General features: G+C 38.5%; 1 protein-coding gene across 1 annotated transcript; it reads left to right on the top strand.

Moving 5' to 3' along the window:
- The first annotated feature begins 2,263 nt into the window (after nucleotides 1-2,263).
- Nucleotides 2,264-4,119, top strand: zgc:171704 (Ras-related and estrogen-regulated growth inhibitor-like protein). Its single transcript, XM_062991697.1, has 4 exons — nucleotides 2,264-2,367; nucleotides 2,834-2,887; nucleotides 2,974-3,050; nucleotides 3,162-4,119. Exons 1-4 carry the CDS (start codon nucleotides 2,298-2,300, stop codon nucleotides 3,576-3,578), a joined length of 618 nt encoding a protein of 205 aa, XP_062847767.1. The 5' UTR covers nucleotides 2,264-2,297; the 3' UTR covers nucleotides 3,579-4,119.
- Nucleotides 4,120-15,185: the final 11,066 nt, after the last annotated feature.

Genomic DNA, 15,185 nt, shown 5'->3' on the forward strand with positions numbered 1-15,185 from the left:
CAAGTTCACCTAGAATGAATTAGACAGACAGACAGACAGACAGACAGATCGATCCAAAAGGAAATTAAGGCCTCATGCGTACACATTACAAAAATATACAGTATACCTGTACCTGCATAATAGCAACAACACACTACAACAACAGGCTCTGTGGGTACATATGAAGATGTAATTTGGTATAAAGTGATCTACAGTGCAAAGAGATGCATAATGTTGTACAAGTTGGACCAACTGTGACCCTGACCAGGATAGAGCAGTGGTATAACACAATGAGTGTATGAATGAATGTTTTAGACACATCAACATAAGCGTTTCAGCAGATTTGTGTTCTTTGACTGTTCTTTACTTAAACTAGAGGGTGGCACAATGGTTAAGTGGGTACTAACACTCGCCTCACAGTAAGAAAGTCCTGGGTTCGATCCCCAGGTGCGGTCTGGGTCCTTTGTGTGGAGTTTGCATGTTCTCCCTGTGTCCACGTGGGTTTTCTCTGACAGTCCAAAGACGTGCAAGTGAGGTAAACTGGAGATACTAAATTGTCCATGACTGTTTGATATAACCTTGTGAACTGATGAATCTTGTGTAATGAGTAACTACCTGTCCTGTCATGAATGTAACCAAAGTGTAAAACATGACGTTACAATCCTAATAAACAAACAAACTTAAACTAGAGTAGGAAAATGTCTACTGTGGAATCACTTTTGTAAGTCACACTGGATAAGGGTGTCTGCTAAACTCCGAAAATGTAAATCAACCACCAGCAGCTTAAACCATTTATGAGGAAAAATTTACAAAACTTGCCCAGTTACGTCAGTGTATGTATCTATGCAGAGAGGGAAGTGAACCAAGACCATAATCACAATATATATTGCCCCCCTCAGTATTCTGTAAAAATTATAACCATATTCCACCCATTCATTTTGGCTAATGTATGTTTGTTTATTAGGATTTTGACGTCATGTTTTACATTTAGTTTACATTTACATTTTGGCGTTTAGCAGACGCTTTTATCCAAAGCGATTTACAGTATACAGTCCAAGCAATTGAGAGCTAAAAGCCTTGCTCAAGGGCCTTAACCGGCAACCTTCTGCTTACTAGTCCAGTACCTTAACCACTAGGCTACAGCGTAGTGTAGTGTAGTTACTCATTACACAAGGTTCATCAGTTTAATGTCAAACACAGTCATTGTATCTCCAGTCCACCTGACTGCAGGTCTTTGGACTGTGCGAGGAAACCTACGCAGAGACATGGAGAACATGCAAATTCCACACAGAAAGGACTCGGACCAGCCCACCTGGGGATCGAACCCCTTCTTGCTGTGAGGCGACGGTGCTACCCACTGAGCCACCGTGCCGCTTTTGGCTAATGTTAGGATACGTCGGTGTTCACATTAGTTGTTGACATGGTAGGAACGTTTTAGATTGGCAACAACCCCCCTTTCCTTATCTGTTGATGCATGCTCAATAATCCAGGTACACAAATCCACAAAGTTGAATCAGTTCATCTGGACACAAGTTTGTTGTAGAGATACGTTTCGTCACTCAATCCAAGTGACTTCTTCAGTCTGAGCTGGTGGTGGATACCCCCAACCTTATATGCAGCCATGCGCAACAATGGAACCGGTGATTAATTACAATGGTCATGTGTGCCTTTCACACATGATTGGGGTATAGCTCCTATTACAGTGTTGTAAGATGGTGAGAGATGTACTCTCAGGCCCCCTCGCCGGTTCAGAGATGGTCGTTCCCTCTTCCCTCTTCCCTCTTCCCTCTTCCTTAGTAGATTTGGGCACGCCAGTTCTTAATGAATGGCTACAGCCTTGAAAACTATTTCTCGCACTGCCTTTTTAATCAGTAAACAAAACACCTCACAGATTATGCTGCCATATTGATTTACGTGAGTTAAATTCGTTCCCTCAGTAATACAGACACAGTGATGTCAGTCAAGGTTATTTTTTGCTCATAAATACTTTTAGAAAGAAGGAAAGGAAAGAAATGAAGAATGTGTGTGAGGGGAAGTGTGATTTGCGCTTTAAATAACGAATAAAAGATGGCAGAGGTTTTAGTGAAGGAGCTCAGTTCCGTTCTTCTGCCATCCAAGTCCGAGAGCGGGAAATCTTCCCGCCCATTTCATTAGCTTCGCCCACGTCGAACGCGGTGCATTTATAAACGGTGCTCAGCAGCACAGAAGGTTCATTCTGAGTCTGACTCGTACCCGCCACTGAGTGTTGTTTAGTGATCTTATCGTGTCACAACATGGTCGTAGAAGTTAAATCAAGCTCACAGCAGTGCAGCAAGGCCATGGAGGGCAACCAGCATAAAGTGGAAGCGAACGTGCTCTTACTTGGAGCGGAAAACGTCGGGAAATCAGGTGAGCATTAACTCATTTGTCTCTAAATACACTATACAGTCGGGCTTATGAATGGGTTTGGACATCACTCGGAAAATACCAAATAAAATCAAGCTAAGTCATCTACAGTGAGCAAAATATTGCACCTCGTAGAAGAATAGACTTGATTAAATGTTAAATGTGCCACAGTTTGATTTAAATTAGTTTTTTTATTCACCATAACTTACTATAAGATCAGGCTGTATTGATCCCTTCAAGGAAATCAACTTGTTAGGAACAGAAATACAACAAAGAACAGCAAATAAACAGTAATCGTGCATTAAAATGTGCAGAAGGTTACCATCAGAACATGTGTTGACTTTCTTTTTCAATGGATAATCAATCAGACATGGAATCAAAGCACTGGTGTCCAAACTGTTGCATTAGATTGCATATTTTCAGTTTGTATATTTGTATTAAATTAATCATATTTGTTTGTGTTCCACAGCGCTCACGGTGCGCTTCGTCACCAGAAGATTCATTGGTGAATATGGTGACATTGGTAAGTAGTTTTTTTCCCATACTGATATTTATTTGCAGTTAAAGCCTATAAACAAGAATATATTTTAATTTTACCTTGTTTTACAGAATCAATCTACAGCCACATTGACAAAATCGACGGCCGTGAGATCTCCTTCAACATCTGGGACTCTCTGTATCCACAGGTGAGACACAGACGTCATTGTAGTTGCTGTGATATGTTATAGTTCTTGTTTACTTTTTATATCTCTTTGAAACATAAATAAAAACCCTTTTTTTTCTCAATATCTTCTCAGAACTGCGAGAGCACAGAGTCCGTGAGCGAAAAGCAGCTTCGATGGGCCGACGGCATCGTGCTCGTGTACAGCATCTGCGACCGCTCCAGCTTTGAGGTGGTCCGGCAGCAGGTAGCGCTCATCCAGAAGCTGACCTCTTCGGCCTCCGTCTCCCCCGTGCCCATGGTGTTGGTGGGCAACAAGCGGGACCTGCTGCATCGGCGCGTCGTCTCCAGCGACGAGGGGCGACTCCTGGCGCTCTCGGCGGACTGCGGCTTCTTCGAGATCTCGGCGGCCGAGACGTACCACGGCGTGCTGCTCGTTTTCCACGGCCTGCTTGACCTCATCAAGGAGGCCAGGGGCATCAAGAAGGGAGCGGCCGGTATTAAGAGCATCGTGAGGAGCGTGTCGGCTGTCTTCAGCAAGAAGCGGGGATAAAGACCTGATGATAGGTTAGGTTATGAGCGAAAGTCCGTCTGCGTAGTCCGCATGACCTGTGGCCAAAGATGACACTGTTTTCGTGATCTGAAAACCCTTGATCTGATCTGAGACAAACAGGAGCAGGCGTAGGTGTCAGGTTGAGTTTTTGTAAGTTGATGGCCAGCGTGAAGGTCCTAGGAGGTATGTCAGGAGACCCTGATGTCTTCTTTAGATGTATCTTAGCAGGAAGCCCTGGTACAGCCAGTACGTTTCTGATTAAGGACTGAAGCAGACCGGGTGACCTGGAATACCTGCTGATCAGTAGGTACATCAGAAGAAAATGTGAAGATGTGAGTTGCTCTAAGATGTTTAGAACGACTAGTTTTATGAGAAAAACAGGGTAAAATTACTTGTTGTACACTGTCCAGTTTTATCGCATGTACTGTTGCTGTCTTGTCTACTTCTGTGCACTGACTTGTAGCCCAGATGCAATGTACCATCGATTATAGAAAATAACAATCTAATATAAACATTGAGTGTTAATAAATGGACAAAATTTATAAGTGAAATAAAACATTAAAACATATCTTGTTTCCTTGATTCATTTGAATGTAACACAGTAAATAAAACTGTTTATTTATCATTTATAGTGGGGTATCTAGTAGTGTGAAGTTTGGCTTGTTCTCCCTGTATATGTGTTGGCTTTCTCTGGGTACTCCTGGGTAGTTTGCTTCCACCTACCCAAGATGTGCCAAGTAACTGGAATGGAACTCCACACTTCTGTAGTCACAGAGTTTAATACTTGGCTCATCTTACTGCCTTTGTGGTGTTTGCCATCCTCCAAAAAAACCTGTTGCTGAGAAAATCACACTTGAGGGATGCCAAAAAATTTTATTTATAGCAATATAATAGAAGAACTAGGGCTGCCGCGATTGGTCGACCTAGACACATTTTTAGCATCCACGTCAATATTTTAAGTCGAAGCATCGTTTTTAAAACTATGTTTATAAATGATCCTTTTTAATTTCTACAACGTCTCCATTCATATAAGCGTTCATATGATTCCCTCAGCTCTACTCGCTGTGTGCAGGACCTCAGTCGTATTTGGTCCGGCCACTGGTTGGCGGCATTAAGCGCAGTCTTAAAAAATGCCGTCTGCAGCCGTCAGAGGACGATTGTAGAGCTTTCAAAGAAAAGCTCAAAGTTTTCCACGACCCAAATCATCAAAAGTTTGGCGATATTTAAAACTGGCACAAAACTAAAAGCTGGTTTGTTCACTGTGTAAAGCTTTGATGGTACCACAGCAGCACCGGCGCCGTGCTGCACGTCTGTATTGTTTCATTACGCTTCTTAATCGTGGAGATCTTGGAATACCGTATTTCTTAGCGAGTTCAGTTAGGGCACATTCACACACGCCGTGCGCTTGCTCCGTTGGGCTTGTGATTTTACCACGTTGTTTACATGGATTAGAATGTGAAGTAAGTGTTGAGTGAATGTGGAGGTTAGAATCTGGGCTCATTCTGTCGTTACTGTACGTTGGAGTTAATGAGACGTGCCGACCTGTATTTTATTTCTGCTATAAGTTGAAGCACTTTGTGTACGGAACACCATAAACCCGTGCTGCACTCTGTTTAATATGGAGCACTTGAGAACTTGATAATATGGACATAAACCCTGTTTACATTTAGTTCTGTGCTGTATTACTATGCCGTACAGTTTGTTGTTAAAATAAAAGAAGCTTAAATGAAATTCTGAATGACATTTTTTGAAGAAAAATTAATCGTTAGATTAATCGATTAATCGATAAAACAGTCTATAGATTAATCGATAGAAAAATTGTCGTTAGTGGCAGCCCTAAGAAGAACCATTTGCTACTCTACTCTCTGTTGTGATGATGCCACAACAATGATTTTCAACTGGGCGTTCTACCTCCAACAAAGTACTAAGAAGCAAGAACTAAAGGGTTCATTAGATAAACAGGAGCCCACCTTTTCCATTCTGGTTCGCCATTCTGGTGGGCACAGTTTATTAACACATCCTAGACAAGGCAACAATCATTCAAAGGGCAACATTCCACCTAGATTTAATCAATAGTAGCCATTCTACCTATTACACAGTTTTAGAAGAAATGAGAGGAAACCACTACACATCTACACTACACAAATTGGGAGAATTTCTGAAACAACACAACAGGCAGTGACTACAACTGAGGATCAAACCTGTCTCCATGACCCCAGCTGTTGTGCTGCACCCACTTAACCAGCTAACCGGTTTCACAAAATGACCATGACAATTTTATGGCACTTTTATTTTCACACACAGACAGAAGATCCTGACCCCTGGGCTCCAGCCCCACTATGCACTGCGTTATACACGTCATACCTGTGGCGATTAGTCAGTGGGTTTGGAGTAATATTAGTGTAGATGAAGGTGTGAATTACGACAGTAAAGAAAGGATGAAATGACTAATGAAATGAAAGTACGTGTCGCTAAACACACTCCTCTCATCACACGACGCTGCCTACATGCTCACTCTGTCATCTTCAGTCGCTGTGGTAACATTAGTTTCTATTTTTTTATTATTTTGTTGGCCACCATTATAAAGTACCTTTAACTGCCTCATTATCCCTTTAGTTCCCATTTTTTAATATTTTTTATACAACTAAACAACTGCATTGAATTGTCTAGGTGCAGCATTCGTCTGTATTCTAAAGAAATCCTTAAGAAAAGGTTTAACACATAGTCGGATCCTCATGCAGTTTGTAATAAAAAGCACATTTTGCAATGCATTAGCCCACCACCACTCATATCTTAAACTCTCAAGTACGAATCACAGGCTGTGCTGTTGTCCTGGCTGTTCCTCAGGGGAGGGGGTCGACTAAGGTACAAGTGTGACCTTTCCTGTCTGGTCGAGGTGCCTGCACTAATGGTGGGCTATTCGGGAGTTTGTTCTCTGTTGGACTCTGCTACTTGCAGGTGAAAAGATCCAACCAAGGAGGTTAAATAAGCAGAAAGGAATTTTTAATAGGAGAATTGGCAGTGATTAGAATGTACAGATCAGTATAAGCAACTATGGTGATATGGCATTGTATGCTTAACAGGTCTGAGTGCACCATCTTGTAGGGATTTTTAGTTGAGGAGGTTGTTTGTTTCTACTCAGGGATCAGAAATCACAAGTTAAAAGCTTAAGCTAAAAAACATGATAACATCTGGTAGAGCCTCTTTTAGCAGCAGTATAGTTTCCTGTAGCTTCTGATCAGTATCTCAATTGATATTACTCTGAAGTAGTCATCTGAGGACACAATTTTATTTGAATTGTCATTGGTTTAATCATCTAACATTTGTTAGGCTATCCTAACTTTCTCCTGTAAAAGATCATATTAAAGTTTCAGTTATTGATTTATTACTGATTGTAGCCTCTCCAGACCCTAAAATATCAAAGCAGACCTAGTTCATAATGCTCTCTCCAGCCTGCTTCACAGTTAAAATAGGGATTTGGTACCTACGTGCAATGCTATTTTTTTACCAAACACATACCAAATACTTTTGTTACACGAGTGTGTCTGATTCATTTAGAAATACTGTTAATTCTACTGAGATGACCGACGTCTCTCTTTGAAACATTAAATAATTAATATTAAGTTATAGCTTGCCTAACACTGCAGCTACAGAAATAAATTATTCAAAATTCAAGATTCTAGAGACTATCTTGTCATTTAAGTTGTATACAAGTACACAATTAAACAAAACAAGGTTCCTCCAGGTCCAGGAACAGGGTGTAACACTGAACACAAGTGCAACCAACACAATATACACAGTGCAGATTAAAAAAACAACAGTACAATATATACAAAGACAATTTTTCAATATAATTACAGTTATGATTGATGCAGAATATTGGCTTGTTATTTTTGCAATATGATCATCTACTGACTGTATAAGTGAATAATTTTTAGCTGTAACATCCATTTCTGGCAAGCACATCACGTTATTGTAAGTTAAAAAAAAAGAACAATATAAAACTAATAAAGATATAAATTAAGGTTTGCACAATCAAGTCTAGGCAGAGGAGTCAATTTGAAAAACAATTTCAGTCTGCTTCTCAGCTGCTATTCCAGGAACAGAGAGAACGATTTTCCTGGTAATCAAACATTAAATCTGTTCTTATTAAGGAGGTTTTTATATTTAAATAAAAACACACAGCAGCTTTTAAATCAGAAACAATCTATTCTTAGAGGAACACATGAGGACAAACTGTGTGCTCTTGGTGGATGTACAAACCCTATTTTCAGAGAATTTGGGACATTTTGTATAATGCAGAATCTTTTTCACTCACATGCTTATTGTGGAGTATTTTACAAACACTGTGACTTTAATATTCTATGCCCTGTCCCAACTTTTTTGGAGTGTGTTGCAGACATCAGATTGTAAATGTATTTCTATTTACAAAACAATGAATGAAGATGGGCGGCACGGTGGCTCGCCGGGTAGCACTGTCGCCTCACAGCAAGGAGGTCCTGAGTTCGATACCCAGGCGGTACGGTCCGGGTCCTTTCTGTGTGGAGTTTGCATGTTCTCCCCGTGTCTGTTTGGGTTTCCACCCACAGTCCAAAGACGTGCAGGTGAGGTGAGTTGGAGATACGAATTTGTCCATGAGTGTGTTTAAACTTGTGAACTGATCTTGTGTAATGAGTAACTACCGTTCCTGTCATGAATGTAACCAAAATGTAAAACATGACGTTAAAATCCTAATAAATAAACAAACACTAAATTGATGAATTCTGTTTATATTCGATGGGAGAAAAAGTGCTTTGACAGGGCTAGAGTCCCATGAATGTGCTTCTGGTAATGCCAGTTAACTTGGTACTCAAAGTTGGAAACCGAGTGCCATGTGACCTCTTTTCCTTATAAAGGCCTATAAAAGTAAGCAGGGTTTTAATTTGTGTATAATTTGCATTATTATTATTATTACTGATTACCCCTTTTTAATTGCATGTCTTCAGTGGTTCTACCAACATTATTATGCATGTTAATACTTCATCAGTCATCAGCCAAAAAAGCCCTTGCACGTTTTAATTACACCTACTGTTCATAGTGAAGAATCAGTGACCTGAATCTGCGTTTGATAACATCCTAATGTCTGCACGCTAATGGCTGTCGCTTCGAAAACGTGAGTGCAGTTAGCGTACGCTTCATTAAGCTCTCACAAAAGCACATCCACTGTCCTTTTCATAGAATCAGCCAAAAGAATCCAGACTGTTTATGTTGATCAGTAAAAAAAAGAGCACACACACACACACACACACACAAAAGAAAAACAGTGCCGTCTTCACGGGTGTTCCGTCCCAAATATGTCCCTGTGTCGTCTCGTTCTCATGTCCTCACGCTGTTGTTTGTTATTACTGGCCAGTAAACAGAAGGTCAGTCTGTGCCCGGGGTTTGTTTCCTTACGTGGCCTAGAACCAGACCGACAGTCTCATTCAGAACGAGATCTTAATCCAGAGTCTGGATCTCATTTAGGTTCGTTACAGGAACAAGAACTGACAGTTACTGTCACGCATCATTACAGCCAATATCAGAGATTCAGAGAAACAGCATAACAGCCTAAACCAACTGTTTTCTAGGTTATTTCATCAGTTTCATTGTAATTGATCAGATGAACTGGATAAGAAATAAAGTATTTTAATGCTTGTACAATGGATTAACAATGATATGACCTGGAGAACGTGGATTTGCTCATCACTTGGTCCTGTACTGTTTTTGGTTTTCGGTGTACGGAGAAACAGATGGTCTGCAGTCAGTAATTGTATACCCATACAGTAAAAGGGTCCTGGAGAAGTGTTGTTTAGCAGACTATCTGATTCAAAGCAGATTACAAATATGACTGAATGCAATTCAAGCAGTTGAGGGTTAAAGGTCTTGCTCAGGGGTCCAACAGTGGCTTGCCAACCTTGTGATTACATTGACCTAACATTTACTTTTTGTACATGGTACTACTGTCGCCTCACAGCATGAAGGTCCTGGGTTCGATCCCCAGGTGGGGCGGTCCAGATCCTTTCTGTGCTGAGTTTGCACGTTCTCCCAGTGTCTGCGTGGGTTTCCTCCGGGTGCTCCGGTTTCCTCCCACACTGTAAAAAATCCTTGTTTGGTTATGTTCTGAGAATGTAAAAATAAATGTTGGCACAACATGAATTATGGAAATAGTTGGTCCAAAAACAAAAAATGTGTTGTGCCGTCAGCTGTAGTAGTTTTACTCTTCAACTTAAAGTGTTAGGTTCAGTAAACGAGTACAACTGTGTTCACTCAACATTTCAAGTCCAATGAAAAAAACAGATTTGGGTGAGCAACAGTGGGAATGAGGAAACTTCTGCGCATGCGCTCCAGAGGGACGTCTTCGCGCCAGTTTTTATGGAGAGAAGAGGACTTTCAAACAACCGTTTTATATTAACGATGAGATTTCTAACAAACAGTACGGTAATAGCATCGGGTAACACTGATAAAATAAAGTCACTGACGACCTGAACGTGACTACATCAGTTGTAAATATATCAGTTAAAAATATATAAATATATCAGTTAAAAATATATCAGTTAAAAATATATAAATATATCAGTTAAAAATATATAAATATATCAGTTAAAAATACATAACTATATCAGTTATAAATATATCAGTTAAAAATATATAAATATATCAGTTAAAAATATATAAATATGTCAGTTAAAAATATATCAGTTAAAAATATACATATAAATAGCACTTAAAAAATATGAATTTATCAGTTAAAATATATATAAAAATATCACAAAAAAATATGAATGTATCAGTTTATATATATATATATATATATATATATATATATATATATATATATATATATATATATATATATATATATATATATATATATATATATATATATATATATATATATATATATATATATATAAACTGATACAGTTAAAAGTTAAAAATATAAAAATATATAAATGTATCAATTAAAAAATATGTAAATATATCAGTTAATTTATTTGGGACACAATTTCAAGCTTGACATTATGATTTTACTTTAAACTTAAAGTCAGCTAAAATTTAATCTTAGCTCTTTAATTTTTATTGTTATTTAAAGAAATCTACTTTCCACACAACAATTCCACTTCATAATGATAGAACACCATCTGTATATGTCACTCAGTTAATATCAAACAATTCTGATGTATAATTTTTAAATAAAGGCCTTTATATTGTCAAATTTCCATTACTTTAACTCTAGACTGTTATTTAAAAAGAATTCTCTAGTTTCCACAAAACAATTCCACTTCATAATGATAGTGCACCATCTGTAGATGTCACCTAGTTAATATCAAGCAATTCTGATGTATCACTTTTAAATAAAGGCCTTTATTTAAAAATGATACATCAGAATTGCTTGACATTAACTGACGTTTGGTTATTTAATATATGTTATAAACGTACATCTACATATCCAGAGGATACATGTATGTTAAAATAATATATCACCTTACAGGTAACATATGTGGGAAAAACATTATGAATATAGGGGCATATATGTCATATATTACATTTCCATATGGGAGAATTCTGCGCTGATTTCTATTTTGAATTAATTATTTAACATTAAATTCAGACGTGAGTCACTCAGGGACACGATCAGCTCATTCTCTCCCCCCAGCTCTCTGCCGTCTGCAGATCTGTTGTTTTTAATGCGTTATCTTGCTCATCTCAGTGTTCCTAGGGCCTGTGCTTCTTGTGTACTCGGTGGCGACAGAAGAAGGCTCGAAGCTGCACGTAGCACACGTCCCATGGGTGCCCAGCCTAAATAACAGCACTTTTATTCCAAACACATGGCATTGTTTGGTCTGGAGTCCATGTGCATCTATTTAGGCGATTACAAAACACAATATTTATTGTGGAACTGCTGTTTTTAAAATCAGCAGATGACAAATATTCAAACGTGGATAAAAAGAAGAAGCTCCTGAATACTGGATAAGAATTCAAAAATATATATAATAAGATAAGATTCATTTCTTAACACTGATCAGCCATAACATTAAAACCACCTCCTTGTTTCTACACTCACTGTCCATTTTATCAGCTCCACTTACCATATAGAAGCACTTTGTAGTTCTAATGGTCAGGACCCCCACAGGACCACCACAGAGCAGGTATTATTTAGGTGGTGGATGATTCTCAGCACTGCAGTGACACTGACATGGTGGTGGTGTGTTAGTGTGTGTTGTGCTGGTATGAGCGGATCAGACACCGTGTCCACTCACTGTCCACTCTATTAGACACTCCTACCTAGTCGTTCCACCTTGTAGATGTAAAGTCAGAGACGATCGCTCATCTATTGCTGCTGTTTGAGTCGCTCATCTTCTAGACCTTCATCAGTGGTCACAGGACGCTGCCCACGGGGCGCTGTTGGCTGGATGTTTTTGGTTGGTGGACGATTCTCAGTCCAGCAGTGACAGTGAGGTGTTTATAAACTCCAGCAGCGCTGCTGTGTCTGATCCACTCATACCAGCACAACACACACTAACACACCACCACCATGTCAGTGTCACTGCAGTGCTGAGAATCATCCACCACCTAAATAATACCTGATCTGTGGTGGTCCTGTGGGGGTCCTGACCATTAAAAAACAGCATGAAAGGGGGCTAACAAAGTATGTAGAGAAACAGATGGACTACAGTCAGTAATTGTAGAACTACAAAGTGCTTCTATATGGTAAGTGGAGCTGATAAAATGGACAGTGAGTGTAGAAACAAGGAGGTGGTTTTAATGTTATTGTCAACATCCAATGTTGACAATTCTGAAGTGTGTATCTTACTTGTGTATTAATTTATTTATTCATTCTTTGTTTTATCATTGCTTTATGCTGGTCAGGGTTGCAGTGCGTCAGATTCATTGGGGGAGAGGCAGGAAACACCCTGGACATTCACACACATTCACCGTGCAGTTTCTTCTAGCTCCTGTTAACCTGACTGCATGTCTTTGTACTTGTGGGAGGAAACCTATGCAGATACGAGGAGAACATACAGGCAATTCTTGCTCTAAGGCGATAGCACTTCTTATGTAGTACTTATATAAACCACCTTTGGCAGGTATTATAGTCACTTGGTTTTTGTCAATTTTAACCCATGTGATAAAACAATTCTGAACCCTTCTGCTTTGTGGCATTGTTTTAATCGCTGTTCAATTAGTCTGGGTGCTTGTAAAGCAATGTTTAAGCTCTTGTCAGAGTAGTTTGATGGGATGTGACAGTGGAAAGGTGTTGGAGGTACCTGTCAAACCTATATGCCAGCGTTAATGTGCTGGTTTGGATTGATTGCTTTCTAGGTGGAACATGAATCAGTATCTTGAGTAAAAGACATAAATTAATAATAATTATAATAATAATAATAATAATAATAATAGGTGACATGGTGCCTTAGTGGGTAGCACTGTTAACTCACAGCAAGAAGGTCCTGGGTTCGATTCCCAGATGGAGCGGTCTGGGTCCTTTCTGTGTGGAGTTCTGTGTGCATGTTCTCCACGTGTCTGTGTGGGCTTCTTCTAGGTGCTCCAGTTTTCCTCGACAGTACAAGAGATACTGAAATTGCCCTGATTGTGTGTGTGTGTGTGTGTGTGTGTGTGTGTTTTCCCTCTGAAGGACTGGCAACCTGTCTGGGGTGTTTCCTACCTTTCGCCCAGTGAATCAGACCCATCGCAACCATGAATAGGATGAAGCGCTGGTAAAACAGACAATGAATAAATGAATAAATAACAACAATAATAAAAATAATAGTAAAGAATTGCAATTATGGTTAGAATTTACATTTATAGTTAGAACCTTGTCTTTCACTGGGTGGTACAGGAAACAGCATCAGATTAGCCTGTAATGCCTTCCTGCTCATTTTCCTCCCAGAGGACTCCACTGCTCTCACAGTTCACTTGAGGTACATGGCAAGAGTACCAGCGACAACTTTCTAGTAATTTACAAACCATGTATTCATTCCAAACTACATTTTAAGGATCATCATGCAAAATAAAAGTGCATGAATTAATTGTGGGTTATTGGGTGGTCCTTTATTAAACACACACACACACACACACACACACACACAAAGTAAATCTGCACGTGTTTTTGTCCAGCTTGCGCTGTATACACACATCATTATTTACTTCGCTCTCTTTCTCAGAGAGTCCCAGGAGAACTGGACAAGAACACGTAATTACAGAGACATACTCGGCTGCCATGTGTTTTTTTATGTTGTATATAAAGTGCGGAAGTCAAAAAGATGCCTCCTCGGGGTTTGGGTCGGCCGGAGCCTGGTGGAGGGCACGTAGCGCTTTCTATTTTTAGACCCATCATAGCTGTTGAAGTGATGATGATGGCCTGCAGACGCTGAAATAAATGGTCGACAATTACGTCTATTCATGCCTCAGAATGTATGATACTGATAAGGGTGTTATAAAGAAGACTGATTGCTATCTTTGCAGGTATTAGTGAGAGTTTATCTATCATAAACAAGCCACTCTGAACTCTTTTCTTCAGCGACTGGACAACCATTGTTTCGCCCAGACTTGGTTCAGACACAAACCCTTTCACGTTTCACAAATGTGATTCAAATGAGCAAAAAGGTGAACAAAATGTACATCCATTCAGCTGATTCTGTATATTTAGGGGTCACCAATGCAGATCTGGTCCATGTACCAGGCTTGCCGGATGCTGTTCTTGACGTAGTTGAGCACGTTAAGTAAGTTAAGTACGCAATAGCCTGAGCTGTTTCACTTGTTGTATTTTGTAAATATAAACAAATACGTTGATGCATACAACACACTTAAAAGTTTGGATAGGGACATGTCTACATCTGTGTTACCGAATATAGATAGATAGATGGATGGATGGATGGATGGATGGATGGATGGACAGACAGACAGATAGATAGAATTTAATTTATTGTTTTTGCTCAGTAAAGTTACAAGGCATCGAAATGCAGTTATCATCTACCATAAATGCAAATAGTAGTAATAGTAAATCTATGGTAAATATATAAATGATAACTATAGCTTTTTACATATATGGTATTAGGTCTATATAAATAGTAAAATATACATAATAATAAACAATAATAATATGAACAATGACAATAATAATAATAAGCATAAAAAGGGGGAATAACTAGGTATGAATAATAATTATAATAATAATAAGCATAAAAAAGGGAATAGCTGGGTATAAATAGTAATAATAATAATAATAATAATAATAAAATAAAAATTAGCATAAGAATGGGAATAACTAGGTATTAATAATAATAATAGTAATATTAATAGTAATAATAATAATAATAATAGTAATAATAATAATAATTAGCATAAGAATGGGAATAACGGTATGAATAATAATAATAGCAATAATAGTCTTTATAGTAGTAATAATAACAACAATAATAATAATAATAATAATAATAATAATAGCAATAATAATCTTTATAGTAGTAATAATAATAATATTAATAGTAATAATAGCAATAATAATAATAATAATAATAATAATAATTAACATAATGATAACTTGATGATAATAAAAAATAGATCCAGTGTGTAGTCCAGTGGTGT

Source organism: Trichomycterus rosablanca, chromosome 3 (assembly GCF_030014385.1).
Source record: "Trichomycterus rosablanca isolate fTriRos1 chromosome 3, fTriRos1.hap1, whole genome shotgun sequence".
Taxonomy (NCBI): domain Eukaryota; kingdom Metazoa; phylum Chordata; class Actinopteri; order Siluriformes; family Trichomycteridae; genus Trichomycterus; species Trichomycterus rosablanca.